The sequence below is a fragment of the Calonectris borealis genome, chromosome 1 (assembly GCF_964195595.1).
Source record: "Calonectris borealis chromosome 1, bCalBor7.hap1.2, whole genome shotgun sequence".
Classification (NCBI taxonomy): Eukaryota; Metazoa; Chordata; class Aves; order Procellariiformes; family Procellariidae; genus Calonectris; species Calonectris borealis.
Window position 1 is genome coordinate 62,392,002 of NC_134312.1, and position 15,388 is coordinate 62,407,389.

Genomic DNA, 15,388 nt, shown 5'->3' on the forward strand with positions numbered 1-15,388 from the left:
TCTTTCTGTGTGTGATACATTTTTGCGGGTTTTTTTTCCCCTTTTGCAACTGTCCTGTAACAATAAAAGAGAGAGGAGATCAGAGCCGCGCCGGGACCAGCGCAGCGCCGGGCTGCCGGAGCCCCTCGTAAGTACCGCGGGAGGCGCGGCGCCCGCCTGCGGGGGCACCACGGCTGCGCGCCCCCTCCCCCGGCGGCTGCACCCCTCGCCGCCCCGCGTCCCCCTCGCCGCCTCCCGGCCGCCCCGGCCCTCCGCGGGCGCGTACCCACCTGCCGCGGGGGCCGCCGGCGTTCAGAACCAGCTGGTGAAGTCGAGCAGCTCCTGCTCCTCGGGGCTGAGCGGGTCGTAGGAGCCCTCGTCGGAGGAGTAGGAGGAGACGGGGGAGCCCGCCATGGAGTTCATGTCGTGGGAGTAGCTGGGCGAGATGGTGGGCGAGAGGACGCCGGCCTGGAAGGCGGCGCTGACGGCGTCGTGCTCGTCGAGCAGCTGCTGTAGGGCGCGGATGTACTCGACGGCGGAGCGGAGCGTCTCCACTTTGCTCATCTTTTTGTTTGCGGCCCCGTTGGGGACGTGCTCCCGCAGGGTGGCGAAGCCCAGGTTCACCAGCTTCACACGGTTGCGCTCCCGCTCGTTGCGCCGCGCCACGGCCGCCGGCTGCTGCTGCGGCAGGCTGTACCCGAAGCCGCTGAAGTTGAGCCGCCGCTTGCAGCGCATCAGCTCCGGCGAGGCCGAGCGCTGCCGCTTGGCGGCCCGCGGCGCCGAGGGCTTGCCGCCCGGCGAGGGCTGCCCGCCCGCCGGGCTCAGCTGCGGCGGCGGCGCCCCCGGCGGCGGCCCCGGCGGGGCGGCGGCGGCGGCGGCCACCGCCGCGGCGAAGAAGCACGCCGGCTGCAGGAAGGGCGGCTGCCCGGCGCCGCTGGCCATCCTGGCGGGGCTGCCGCTGGCCATGGGCTCGGGGGCGTCCTGCGAGGCGGCGGCGCCCGAGCTGCGGCCGGTCCCCGTCCCCCCACCGCCAATAAAAAATTTAAAAAGAGGAAAAAAAAAAAAATTTGCCGCGTTCGCTTAAAAAAAACGAGATAGGCGACGGAGGGCAAGCGGGAAAGGGGCAGCGGCGACCAAAGGGAGCGGGCGGCGGAGCCGGGCGGGCGGGCGGGCGGCCGGGGCTGGCGGGCGGCTCTGCCCGCCCCCCTCCCTCTCGCCCTCCGTGCGGCGGCGGCGGGGAGGCTCGTGGCGCTCGCGTGTGCGCAGGCTGCTTTGCAAAGCCCCTTTTGCAAAAAAGTGGCGGGGGATTGTGTCTCTTATAAGGGGCGGACGGGGCTCTCCCCCCCTCCTCTCCCACACACACACACACACACACACACGCACGCACTCGCCCCCCGCCGCCCCCCCGCGCTCACACACGCACGCACACGCACACTCTGCACCTTGCGCCTTCCACGCTCCCCCCCTTTGCCGCAAGCGGCCGCGGGCCGCGGAGCGCCGCCGCCTTTTCAGCGCGGGGGGGGGGGGGCGCGCACACGCGCACACGCACCCCCCCGCGGCCCCCGGCGCACACGCGCTGGCCGCCGCGCGGCCCCGCCTCCCCCCGCCCCCCTCCACCGCCCCCCGGTGCCCGCTCCCCCGCCCCCGCCCCGCCGCCCCCACCCCTCGCGGGTTTGTTGTTGCAAGTGCGTGCGCCCGGCGCGTGCCGCGCTCCCGGCCCTGAGCAAACACCCGCGCCGGGGCGCCGCGCGGGGCGGTGGCGGCGGCGGGCGCGGCCCGACGGGGCGGGAGGCGGCGCGCGTGGGCAGCCGCGGGGGGGGGGCTCGGAGTCGCGGCTGCGGGAGGGGGGTGCAGGCGAAAGGGAAAGGGGGGAGGCCCGAGCCCTGCCCGGGGAGGGGGGTGCCCGAGCGCCGTTTGCTACCGTCTCCTCCCGCTCCCCGCGGAGGTGGGGTGCGCGCCGGGGGCACTGCTGTGGCGGGATGAGGGCGAGGGAGGGGGCGGCTGCCGGGGGAGCCGGATTGCGGGCAGGTGCGGGCAGCCCCGGGAGGTGCGGGGCATCCTCTGCTCCGGCTGCCGCCGGGGCGCTGGCGGGCTGGGGGCGACCTTAGAGGCACCTGCCAGGGTTTGGAGGGAAGAGCCGCCGCGCGGAAAGCGCTGGCGCGGAGGCGTCCCGTGGCGTGGGGAGGCAGGCCGGTGCATGCCCGCGGGGGAAGCGCCCTCGCCAGCGCCGGGACGCGACGTGTACATGTGCGCAGGCAGCCGGGAAGGGAAACTTCTCCGTGTGCGGGACCGCGCAAGGGCGGTTTTGTCCTTGTCCCTGGGAAGCACCGGGATGCCCGGTACCGCTTCCTTCGCTCACCAGGTGCTGCGAGACTGAGTTCCGTGAGTGTCCCGGGGGCTGCTCCCCTCAGAGCGGCCGGAGCCGCGTGTGCTCGGCATCGCGCACGCTCCGCGGGCGGCGTGATGGCTCTATTAGCTTGCGACAACGGCGGGTGAACCGGTGCGGGTGTTAGGAGGAGCGCGGCTCAGAGCAGCAGCGTGCCCAGCCTCGGGAGAAGTCACCCCGCGTTACCCCTTTGAAATGCGGAGTGCCGAGGGGCGAACCTGTCTGGAGAGAATGAATAAAACCCCTTTGGGTGCAACCAAAGCGGACGGCACCCGGGAGGTACGAGTGCCACAGTACTGCCACCGGCACGGGGGGAGGAGGTTTGTCTCAGGGGGCAGCATGAAGTCTGGGTGTGCTAAGCAGAGCAAGCAGATGTGGAGTCAGCTCTCCCTTTGCTGCCAGAGCCCATTTCCCAGGTCACGCTGTCTGCTTGCTGGTCCTGGGGAACTCTCGGAGCCCCTGCTACCTCCCGTGGCACCCTGCAAAGTGGGAGCAGATCACCACCTTTCCAAGTGGGCAATGGTATTTGCTTGTAACTGGGGAGTCAGGATGGACCTGGCCTCTGCAGGGGAAATTATCTCTGCTGCCAGGTGAAGTCTCGCTTGTGGCTCCGGGCCAAATGTGGAGAAGCAGCACTGAGGTGCTGAGAGCTTGAAGCTGGCGTGACTTGGCGGTCACACCGACCCTTGGGGCTGCGGGGCTGTGGGCAGCCTGGGAGACATGGCCAGGCTCAGCACCAGGGCATGCTGGTGGCCCTGCTCTTGGCACGAGCAGCAGTGAGGACCTCAGCATGGCCTTCTCTCCCTGCCCTCCTGCCTTTCACGTATCCACCTATCTGTGCAAACTTGAACACATTTTTTGCCTTCAGCTCTATCTCATCTCCACCTCTCTCTGTACCTCTCCACTCTGAACACTCAGAGGTGTGTGCTCTCTAACCTCCTAAGAAAAGCAGAGCCATGGTATGACAGTCGTGCCATGGGTGAGGTTATGGCTCTAGGAAGTCCCTGGCAAGTGGCTTTCATCCCTGGTGCTCACACCAGCCCTGAAGCATGGAAGGAGGGGACCTGCACAGTCCCTGTTCAGGTTTCAGTGGAAATGAGTGCAAAAATAAACCCTGCTCTGGTGCTGGCCTCAATTACAGCAGCCTGGAGCTGTAGACATCACTTCTCATCTGCCACCGGATCCCTGACCCTGGCTGGGCATGTGAGTTTAAACAGTGATAAGCAGCAACGTCGTATGGCAGAACCTTAATGTGCACCTGCTAAATAGTCTTTTAGTAATTGTTAACGTGGCAGATTTTAATGCACATGTATGACGAAAAAGGTGAAGTAGTTCTGTCTGGTTTAACCTCTATCATACTTATTTCAGGGCCCTCTTCACTGGTCACTGAGTTTCGTTCTGATTTTTAGCCTACTGTCTCATTGCATGTGAAACAAATTATTTCAATCTCTCTTGGGCAGGACAGCCAGACCTAAGCAGGATAAATCATTTGTTTTTATTTTTTGTGTAGGGAGCTCTCCCTCTTCAGTTCCAAGTCTTCTGGATGGTTTGTTCAACATCCCTTGCCTGACATCAGAATTCTCTGCACTGGAAATAGTTATTGCATCATCAGCTCTGCGTTGTGACATCACAAGATTGGGAGAACAGTGATGAACCAGCCCTGTGATTTGCATCCCAGTGCTTTGGGAAGCGGCAACAGAAATACCAAAATAATAGCAGCCCTGTAAACTATATACATATTTAAACAGAGTAATTCTTCTGGAGCAGCCCACTACCAGAACTGGCCTGGAAATGCCATGTAGGGAAATTCCTGCCCTTTTTCCCTGAAATGGCAGAATAAGACCGGAGTTTCTGGGTCCCTCCTTCTTGAGTATCAGAGGGCTCTTAAAAAGGCAAAAGATATGAGTCCCGGAGGTCACTGAGTGTAACTCGCGTGTAATTTTGCCTCTGCGGCTCTGCCCTGACTCAGCTCCCCTGGCTCTGGGGCCCGGGGGACGAGAGGGGTGGGCAGAGCCTTTTCTTCCCTTGGCCCAGTGCATCCCTCGCCATCCGCTGCCGCCAGGGAACAAATTCACCCCTCGCCTTGTCCAAGGTAATGCCAATCTTGCCAGCTCGCCTGTGTGCTCACTGCGCAGAGTAAGGGGTCTGGGGCTGCCAGATTTATAGATAATAAATATTGTTTCAAGGTCCCCCCCTCCACCCACTTGTATGCACAGTCCTGCACCTGCACTTTGAAATTCTTAATTCTAACATAATGATAAATAGCCCTTGCCCTTTTCATTGGGCTTCCCCCCCCCCTTTTTTTTTTTTTAATCTTGAACTGTCATTATTTTATAGTGGCTTTTTTGTGTGCCTAAATTGTAGCCACACTCATGAGGTCTTTTGAAGTCCTTGCCTTTTTTTTTAAAAAAAAACTTTGGTATGCTTTTTTTTTTTTTCGCCCCTTTTCTTTTTTAAAGGCCATTTACGTTATGATTAAATGCCGTCTTGGAAAAGCAGAACGAAAGTCGTTAATCTATATAGATCTTCAAAGAATCGATACATTCGGGACTTCTGTAGGATTTGTTACACTCCATTTTGTTACAGTAGGCAGCTCGTCTGGATTTGGGCACATGTGTTTCTCTCCCTCCCCTCGCCCTCCCCCTCCCCTTTCCAGCTTCCCCCCCAAGAGTGAAAATAAAGTAAAAGGTCTTTCATGGTAAACAAAACCAGCTTATTCTCCACATAGAACACATGAATAGCTGGAAAAAAAACTTACAATAAATGGTGCATTTTTTTCTCTGCTGGGTATAGCATTCAAGATCAGTCCAGTATTCAAGAAGCAGTCCATTTTTTGCTCAGCAAGAGAGTTTAGAAAAGAAGCGTGGGGTCTATTCAAGGATCTTTTCCCCCTTCACAATTGCTGGGCTTTATGAAACCTATCTTCCATGCCTTGTCAGAGTATTTCTGGGGACCAATTAGTGCTTTGTTGCAAGGCTTCTTTGCTGAATCTTTGAGCAGCAAGAAAAAGCTCTCTTGAGTCTCCCCTTATTTTGACTATTTCAGTCATTACTCAGTGTAATAATTAATATGACAACTGGACGCTGAAGTTTGTATAGAAACACCTCGGCTGCAGGAGAGAGCGTGCAGTGGGTGGTAACAAGCTACAGATCAGACCAAGAAGCCACACACACAAGGAAGAAAAAAAAAAAAGAGGGAGAGAGAATAATGAATGAAAAGAAAGAGAGAAAGAATAAAGATAAATAAATAGTTGGCGCAACCCAAAGAAACATAATACAGACTTGGAAGGGGAAAAAAAGGCAATTAGGAGGGAGGAGAAGCGACCCCAGAGAGGGAAACTTATTTTGAAACAGTTTCTATGCGAATATAATTTTCAAAACTTTGCCACTTTCAGAAGGCAGGAAAGCAATTTTTCCCTGATGGCTGTTCCTTCGGGTAAGTCATTTTCAAGGAGCATCTGCCTACACTTTTGCATACTTTATAAACTTCAATGTCTCTTCCTAAGCGTCCTTGTACAGAAAGAAGGACTTTGAGCATTAAACCATGTTCGTGAGTAATTGTTGCCCATCCTGCTCAGGGTGGAGGGAAGCTAGTTCTTGGGATAGCAAGTTGTACGACTTTTCTTAGCATTGTATCGTCTACAAGAGGAATAAAGCCTGTGTGCCAATGAAGAATTAAAAATGTTTGACCAGGGACATTGCTGAATTCTTCTCGAAAGGCGTCTTGGGATAAACACTCATCACTTTGCAGACATTTCTTGGGCTGCCAATTAGGGCATAATAAATAATTAGAGGTTTTAAGCATATTAGATACAGCTCATGCTAATGAGCTACATCAGGTCTTCTGCTAACCTGAAGTGACAGTTTGCATATAGGGCTGCAAAAAAAAAAAGAAAAAAAAAAGGAGCAGCAGCCGCGGCAGTCGTCCTCGCCCGGCCCCAGCCCCGGCCCGCTCGCCCCTCCGCCGCTCCCGCTGGTCCCGCCGGGCGCTGCCGCCCGCCGGCCCTCCGCGCCCGCGGAGCGGGGCCCTTCGCCCGCCGGCCCCGCCGGGTGGCCCCATTGTGCGGCCACGCGTCCCGCGTCCATCACAGCCCCGGGGGATAAATCACACCGGGCTGCCCCCCCGCCTCTCCCCGTCGCCACTTTTTGGAGAGCTAAATTTTGAAGGCTGCGGGGTTGTTTTTCCCGGCGCCTCCGCGGAGTGGGTCCGCTGGCGGGAGGGGGGTTTGGGTGATGCCTGCCGCAGCCTGGGAGGCAGACACCCCCCCTCCGCGGGGGGCAGGCGGCGGGGACAGCCGGGTGTCCCCCGCCCCCGCTCCGGCCCTCGGCGGCCGCTGCCGTGAAGACACAGTGCCACCTCCCGGCCACGCCGCGCTGCGGCGGGAAGAGGACGGGGGAAAGTCGTCTGGGGAGGGGATGGGGTATGGCCAAAAAGCATTTAGCAGCGGGCTGCAGGAGACGTCGGGGAGCCCGGCTCTGCAAGGAGGGGGGATGTGGCTGGGCGGTTCTGCAACCACGATGTAGACCGGGGTGTGAGGAAATGCAGCCTGGCTGGCACGTAACGGAGAGCTGCAGCGCCCAGAGACCTCTGGTAAACGCATACACAATATCCATAAGGAGGACTCCCCCGCCCCCGTGCCATACACACACGTAAACCCCCTGAGATACTCACTGAATCCTCGTCGGGAAATTTTTCAGGAACTTCTGGTTTTACTAGAAAAAGCCTCTCTCCATCGCTCACTGCTCCCTCAAATCGACTGGGACATCTTGAAGCAGCAGGGCAGGCAGGGAGCTGCAGGCCAAGGGTAGTCCCAGTGTCCTTGCACGGGCAAGGGGCATCCCTGCCCAAACCAGAAAATGTGCAGCTACGGGGAAGCTGCTGCTTTGTAAATGCTGGCTAAAGGCAGAGGCGGGAAAGAGCAGTCTGAAAAGCAGCCAAAGTCCGTGGCCCTTTGAACTTGCATCATGCCAGCCAGGGGAACCAGCCAACTTTCAGTGCAAAGAGCCCTCTTAGTTGTGGCTGAGGAGCATAGCCAGCAATGGATGTGTGGTGCGTGTGTGTGCGTGTCCCAAGAAAGTGTGTGTTTCTGAGGGCGAAAAGGTGTTTTTAGATGGAGGCAATGTGGGACATCAGTACATACCTGCATATGGTTGAAAGGAGTGGGGTTGCATAGTGTTGCAGCAAGAGCCCAGAGCAGGACTAGTGGACCAAAGCTCAGGTGCTCACCCAGGGGAAGCAGACACATGGGGCAACTTGAAACCCAAGTGGGAAATCCCAGTTAGCAATGTCACTGCAGGGGAATGAACCCATACACTGAATTAGTACTTCAAAGAGAACAGGGAAGCTCAGGCAATTTGGACTCTGAAATGGTCCAAGGTAACCAGTACTGATGCAATTGTGTGTTCATACTGTAATGGCACTGGACACGCCCCTCCACCCCTGCCCAGGTTTGCTCCAGAACAAGAGAATTTGGGAATTCCTCCTGGCAAGGAGCTTTGCTTCCCCCAGCCAGTGCCTTTTGCTACCAGGCAACCTCTGACAGTCCAGGCTGATTAAACAGTGAACTGGTGGCAGTACACTGGTGATATTATTATGATTATGCAGCAATAAGAGTAAGAGATAAGCTTGCAATATAAATAGAAAAAGCAGGGGGTAGGAGGAGTCAAAATAGATAATTATGAGGATTTGGCATGAGCAGTATTTTGCATACTCAGTATTTCCCTTTGCCTTGCCATTACTGTCAGGGTAGAATGAACAGAGAGTGTAATACATAAGAAAAGGGATGGAAGAAGGGAAAAAAAGACTAAATGCATGTAAAAGCCACAGAGAAGGAAAAAAGATTGATCAAAGGCTAGTGAAAAGAAAAGGGAGAAGGAGAGAAAAAGGAAGGCGCAAACAAATGACAGAAAAAAATAGTTCATGACTTTGGATGCCACAGTTATTTTGGCCAGCCTTAGGACATGCATTTAAGTTTTTTAAAATCTGGTTGAAAAATATACCAGGTAGCAAGGCATGGTGTGTGGGGAAAGTAAAGTTGACCAGTTGCTGGAGGCTGTCCTGCCCTGCCCAGGGACTACTATAATCAGTATCGTCACCATCTTCATCTCACTGCTTTTTTTTTGCAAGGTGGCCTTCAATGTCCCTATCATGGATAGGACTGTGCCGGTTGCTGCACAAACACAGGACACAAAATACTGCCTCCCATGGTGAACTTATTGGCTAAGCAGTTAAAAAATAGTCGTTTTTACACTGCTGGCAATTACCAAGGTTAACCGCCTTTTCCTCTACTGCGCTATCTCACCTTGCCCCAACCTGCTGCCACGGTGTCAGCAGGGCCCAGTGTGTTACGTGGGTATGGCATTTGGCTGCCTACCTTCACCTGCCAGCCCATGCCACAGGCTTGCTGGTCACTTCAGAAAGTAACTTCCTACCCCTGCGTGCAGCCACAGGATTCACAAACAAGCAGCTCTTCTGAAAAAGGTTTGTATTCACACCCAAAGCACTGAGTTACTTCAGATGCATGTTATACAGTCGGTAATTTCAGTGGGCTGGATTCTGACTCCATGGTCATGGGGTTCAACATGGGTTTGGACTGAGATCCCTGAAAGTGGCTTCACTCAGTTTCCCTACTATAAGGCTGATTGGATTTAGCAGCTATTGGATTTTGTAAGTACCAATAACTCATGGTAAGTCTTTGTTATATTCACTAATCTGGGTTTGCATTGGTGCATGCAGTAGAGCTTCCCTCAAGGCTAAAATAACTGTAAAGAGGTGATTTCTCTATTCCACGGAATTTATCACAAAAATATAGCAAGATTACCTGCCTTGACATAGCTTGTCTCGGTACAGACTTTATCTTTCCAAATAGCAAGAGAGATACTTGACCAGTTGTTTTTTTTTTTTTTTCAGCTGCCCTCCTGTATTGGGCTACAGCTTTCCATATTCCCTCAACCTCTTTGGTGACTCTTTCTAAACCAGATCTGGGCTTTTTTATATCAAACCTTTACCAACCTTTTCTGAAATCATTCATGCCCCCCCCATTCCACTTGTAGCTCTCCACGGCTGACACTATATACAAGCACACATACATCTTCTGCAGTTCTTCTGCATCCTCCTGCCCTCTAGCTCTAACCTGCTCTTCCCTGCTCCTTTTCTTCCTTTACCTTCTTCCCTTTCTCCATGTCCAGACTCATATCTCAGTGCGAGGTTCATGCAGCTAACTCCTGTCTCATGCTTCCTTTACACCGTGTCTCTCTCTCCAATGTCTGGTGTGCGGAGAATGTCTCCTGCTCTCTGACCACTTGGATGCAGCCCAAAAAGGTCCTACTAAAGGACAAATCCCTCAGCTGCTGCACTGTGTCACAGCCCTCCCTGGCTCCTGTCTGGCATCCAAAGAGCAGATCCTGGAGAACATCTTATCTCTGGTCATGTGGAGCGAGCCTCAGTGGGAAACCCACCTGAGGCTGAACACGCATGCAGCGGAGGGAATGGACGGGGGGAGGCTGAACCGAAGACGATGTGTTGATGTGCAAAAATGAAAACAGCGGCTGATGTTGACCAGGAGGAGGAAGGCTGTTAATTCAAAGCATGCCGCTCGTCCACTTTGGGTGCAGATAGAAACAATATGCTGAAGAGCCGCTATGCACTCGATGGGACTCACAGGGGCCGGCCCGGCTTGAAGCGGCTTGTCCATGTGCCAGGGGTGGGTGGGGGGGGCGTGTAGGGAGAACGCCCCCTTGGCACGGTGTCGGGGGGAGGGAGCTGGGGAAGGGGGGGAAGGGGGTGGCTTTGCCTCACTTACTCCACTTTAAATACCTTTGCACAGAGCTCTGGCCACTGTAGTAAGGTCAGAAGGCTTCACCTGCAGCAGCGAAGGGGCCTCCCTGCGTGGGCATCACTGCCTCTGCAACATGGATGCACAGCACTGCAAAATGAATGGCGACCCTTTCCAGGTAAGCGATGGGGTCTGTGTTCCTGCTTTTTGCAGGGGGGACTGTGGCTGCCTCCCTCCTGCCCCCCCATGCTTGCAAATCTTGTCCCCCGCTCTCTGAGAGGCAGTGTGACCCAAGACGTGAGGAAATAACGCGCCTGTCTCGATGCTTTGCGGTGCCACCGTTCTCCCTTTTGGCAGCCGGCATACTCGTCTGTTGTTAATTGTGCTCACAAAAGCGCAGTAAAAATGAAAATGAACATTGCAACAGTATCCTTGTGTATATGGCAAATAGAAGAAGAAGCAGAAAAGACCAGTAGCTAATTAGAGGTCTTAAACCTGTGTGATGAAAAGAAAGTTGTTTTGTGTTAAAGGAAAGCAGCTGAAGTTATGTGCTCTTCTGGTGGAGCTATTTGTTAAATTTTGGGACTCTGATATCCTGTTTTATTAATATTTACTCACTTACTTTGAACCCTTTGCTTTTGAAAATACAGGAAAGTCCTGAAGCCTATGCCTTTCGATTACAGACACTATAGTTACTGCAGGGGCAAGTGGCGTAACTTGAGGCCAGCATGGTTAATTATTAGGACCAAATTCTGCATGTATGTGTCCTATGCAATGCTGCTGAAGCCAGAGACAAGCTGTGGAAGATGTGGGGAAAAAAAAAAAGGGTTTCGGTTTCTACAAGCCGTTTTAAGAGCGGAGCAGCCAAGGAAGCCTGGTTTCCTACTGCTTTGTGTTTGAGGCTGAACTTCACAATAATTCTCCAGGGTCTCACCTTGCTACTTTCCCATGTCGTGTCATTGCTTGGTCCCAATGAGATCTCTGGGAGCTGAGCACCTAAATGCCTTAAGAAATCTGACTTGGAAACTAGTCCATCCTCAGAAGTAACGTAGGAATCTTATTTACTTTGAAATATTTTTTTTTCTGAAATTTTCCCTATTATTTTGTATATTTAGTAAGTCTGGAATTTGCGACACAGAGGTGAAATTTTTCTCTCACTGAAACTGCAAGCCAAACTTTCCCTGGCTTTAAAAGTGTTGGATTTCACTCTGAAGGGCTTTATCTAACCTGCTCAGAAATGGATTAGAAGGCTGACAGGTCTGTGTTACTGATCTCCGTTATGGCCAGATGTGTCAGGAAGGCAATATCAATCTCTGTGCGAAGCGGTTAACTAAAAATGCAGGTTTGCATTGCACTCGGGTAAACCTCTCCTTGCCTCTACCCGTCACCTATCTTTGAGATTGTAGTAAGTCCAGGAATGGATGTTCATTTTGTCAAGTGGTTCTTATTTTACTTCTTGAAAAAAAAAAAGGAGCTGGAAGAAAATTAGACCTTAATTTATCCCACACTACATTTTTAAATCACATATACACCCCCATATAGGCAATATTTCAATGACAATGAAAAAATTTGTTCAACTTTTAATCATAATCACAGTAGTAACAGAACAGTAGAACTACCCCAAATTTGCAATTCCTCTCTATATTACATGTTGAAAAACAAGAAATTAGAATTAGAATTGAGAATGGATAAACTGTGATCAACAGTTAAAACTATGGATGAGTACTACAAAAAGCTCAGCAATAAATGTGCCTGTGTGTACGTTGATGTATATTACCTCCAGTGTATATGCTGATGTATATTGTGTCCAGTGTGTATTGATGTATATTGCCTGCATATATATGGATAAGAACTGGGTACCAGGAAAACAATCATTTTACTCTTCTTTCCCCCTGCGATGAAAGGTGTCATCTCTGTGGACAGACTCAGGCATAAACTAACGTTTGTACAAAGATCTTCCAGTGAACTGAGCACATATGCAGATGTGCAAGAAGTTAAGCAAGTATCACTCTGTTTGCAGGTTTAGTGCCTACTCCCTACTGCAATGTGTCTTTTAAGCACCAACGTAAATCAATTTACAAGAGTGGGAAAATGAGTGAGGACAGATTGAAAGCGGCTGATCACAACACATCAAGGGTAGTGACCAATGAGAATCTATCTGGGTTGGAAAGAAGGTTCTTAAGGCATTTTTAGGTAATCTCATGGTATGAAGAGATCAATTAACATCAGAATTACCTTGCAGGTCTTGAACCTTACATTATATCCCCTGCAGGTGTCCAAACCACAAATTCTTCCTTTGTCACACAGATTCAAGTCAACCTGCCATAGAAGTTGGTCCTCTTGGCATGCCTTGGCAGGAGTATTTTAAATACGTAACTGCACAGCTTTTAAAACAGTTCCAGTACAGACCACGAAAACCAAATTCTCGGTCTATCTGGCAGACACCGGTATAGCACAGTTCTGTCCTTAAGATCAGTTTTGGTTGTGGTGGGGGAAAACAGAAGGGCAAAGCAATGCATGGACAGTATTTCAGATGATGGTTTTGGTTACACTAACTATCATAAAATGTCCAGACTAGTGATGTTTGGTTTGCCTTTTGACAGACTCCTGTCATTGTTTTCCTTCGTGGTTGCTTCAGGTGTAAATAGGTTTCATTAGCCAGCTGCCACATCACTCCTGCTTTTCTTTTTGGTCCCACCATGTAAGAGCTGGGCTGGCTCCCTGGCTGGGTGAGGACCCAGGAGACACAGAAATGCTGTGGGAAGTGTCACAGTTGAACAGGTGACAATCTTCCCTCTGGTGCATAAAACCTGTATTTCTACTATAGTTCCCACTAGAGGTTCCCCATAAAGGTGGAAAACATTTGGATAAACTTTGCAACCTCTAGAAATAAAACCAGATAGAAAAATCTCTTGCCAGTCTCTGGCAATGAATTATCAGGTTAGCAGCAGCCTCAGCAACAGCCTGAAAAATCAGCAATTATTTACTTTTAAAAAGAAGACAGTTCCTTATAACACTGCCTCAGAAAATGTAGTCCCACCAAGAGCTTTATGGCTTCAGGGCAGCTGGATTTGATTATTAATTTGTCTGCTGCAAAGACTGTCTTTTCTAAGGACAATATTTGGGAACTGAGACTCTTTATACTCTGATTTACATGTTAAATTAAGCAACAGCTATAATGAGGACAGGCTCTGACTGAAAATACAGATCTTCCTAAAGAAAAAATTGAATGGATACCTTGCGTCAAGTTTTGGCCCAGGACTTGTTACATCAGTATCCGTCTGTGTGGTGTGATCTTTGAAATACCAACCAGGGGCAATTTGCCCAAGGCCAGTAGATGTTAAAAAAACCCCAACAAATAAGGCATTAATATGACTTCCAAAAGTTTGTGATGGTTGTGCATCAAATTTACTCTGACATCAGAAAAATTAAGCTATTCTGAAAATCTCAGCAGGCACTTACCTGCCATGTCAGGTACCCAGATAATTTTGAAAATCTGGCCCCACTCCAGGACTCAGCTTCCTGTTTCTGAAGTGGTGAAATAGCTCTTCCCTACTTAACGGGGGTTTTCTGAAAAGAAACACATGTACTGAGACATGCTAAGACATTCTGGTAATGAGAACCATGAAAATAATTAAAATAAACATTCTCCTTGGTAGGGAATACTGGAAATTGCCTTTTGGAATTTGCAGAGCAGAAAATCAATAAGAGAAAGGGAACAAACATAAATGAAAACACATCTTGCCCTAACGGAGTCTTTACTTACTGTGGGATTTAGGGAAGATCTAAATATTTGCTCCAATGTTTTCCCCCCCTTTTTTTTTTGTTTGTTATTGTTGTTATTTTGTTTTTAAAACCACTTCCATATCCCTCTTGTGAATACCACCTCTCCTGGAAGGTACAAGCAGAACTGAAGGGAAACATAGATCATGGCCTGCATCTCTGCACAGAGCTCATCTACATTGCTCTGTTTAATCCTGAGTGTTGATGGAAAGAAAGCCCGAGGGCGGGTCTTTGCACTGTAGCTGAAACCAAAGTGCAGTAATATTTCCAGTCATCCCTGCGCTTGATACACTTGAGAGGTGAGGCAAGACAGAGGTGGTATCAGGCTATTTTCATGTCCTTTTTGACTACCTCGCTCCCACATGGGCCCTAGTGTGAGTGAAGGGAATTGTGTCCGTACCATCATAAATCAGAGCAGTCCCAGAGCTGCTCTACTTCTGGCAGCAACAGTGGCCTTGATTCCCACTTAAAGCAACTTTATACCCTCTTTACATTGCTGATGCCATGCAAAAGGGAAATAGAGCAAAGCAAAACTGACTGCTAGGGTGGATGTACTTTTTTTTTGTTTGTTTTCTTTTCTTTCAGGAATCAATGTACATTGAAGAGTCCTCAAATAAAAATGGTGTGATTTCTTTGATTTTCTCTCTGAAAGAAGAAGTTGGGGCATTGGCTAAAGTTCTGCGCACATTTGAGGTAAATATTTTCCTTCAGGAGACCTGACCAGGTCTTTACATTTTTGCATTGCAGCAACATTTGCTCAGGGTATTTGCGGTCATGTTTGCAATTCCATTTCATTGCCATAATGGGGGAAACCAGCATGCATTTCTTTTCTGGGGTTAAAATCTCTTAAAGTCCTGGTGCAGAAGTGACCTTCTTAAGTTAAAATTTGACTTCAAACTTTTAAATTAAAACCTCTACTTTTAACTGATATGAAGATGGGAAAAATGCATTTTCTCCATTTGAGAAGGAGATATTCCACTGTAACTGCTTCAGTAAGAGGTAGAAGTGAATTGGGCCATAACCTAGATTGATATCTAAGTATGTATATGTATATGTATATTTGTATGTATATGTGTATATACATATATTTATATGTATAGAAAGGCAAATATAATCTGAATGTGAGCCGTGTGACTCATTGTGCACATGTTGCATGAAGTATTTCTACTAGGGGCAGTTACCGTCCTCTTAGCCCTTGTTTACCTCAGTAAATCTGATATAAATAAGCCCACCATCTCCCACTGTTGGTACTTCTACAGAGAGGGTAGATGGTATGCACTAAACAGCATAAAAATGGCAGCATTTGTACTTTGTTCACTCGAAAGGAACTCAGCAGCTTGTACTGACTGGTTTGGAACGCTTTTGGGGAAACAAGGAGCCATTTACCTTTCAGGACATTGTGTGCCTATTTATTCTTCCAGAAATATTTCCCAGATGTCATGGATGCTGTTTAAAAAGCACGAAAT

The 15,388-nt window shown here is 50.6% G+C and overlaps 2 protein-coding genes across 2 annotated transcripts in view; one reads left to right on the forward strand and one right to left on the reverse strand.

Annotated features, from left to right (window-relative positions):
• Positions 1 to 291: 291 nt before the first annotated feature.
• On the reverse strand, positions 292 to 1,360 carry ASCL1 (achaete-scute family bHLH transcription factor 1). The gene has a single exon (XM_075161787.1). It carries the CDS (start codon positions 943 to 945, stop codon positions 292 to 294), a length of 654 nt encoding a protein of 217 aa, XP_075017888.1. The 5' UTR covers positions 946 to 1,360.
• Positions 1,361 to 9,277: 7,917 nt separating this feature from the next.
• PAH (phenylalanine hydroxylase) overlaps positions 9,278 to 15,388 on the forward strand; it is a 41,024-nt gene continuing 34,913 nt past the window's right edge. The window contains exons 1-2 of the mRNA XM_075157405.1: positions 9,278 to 10,317; positions 14,508 to 14,615. Coding sequence (XP_075013506.1) covers positions 10,276 to 10,317; positions 14,508 to 14,615 — 150 coding nt within the window. The 5' untranslated portion in view covers positions 9,278 to 10,275. The remainder of the gene's footprint in view (positions 10,318 to 14,507; positions 14,616 to 15,388) is intronic.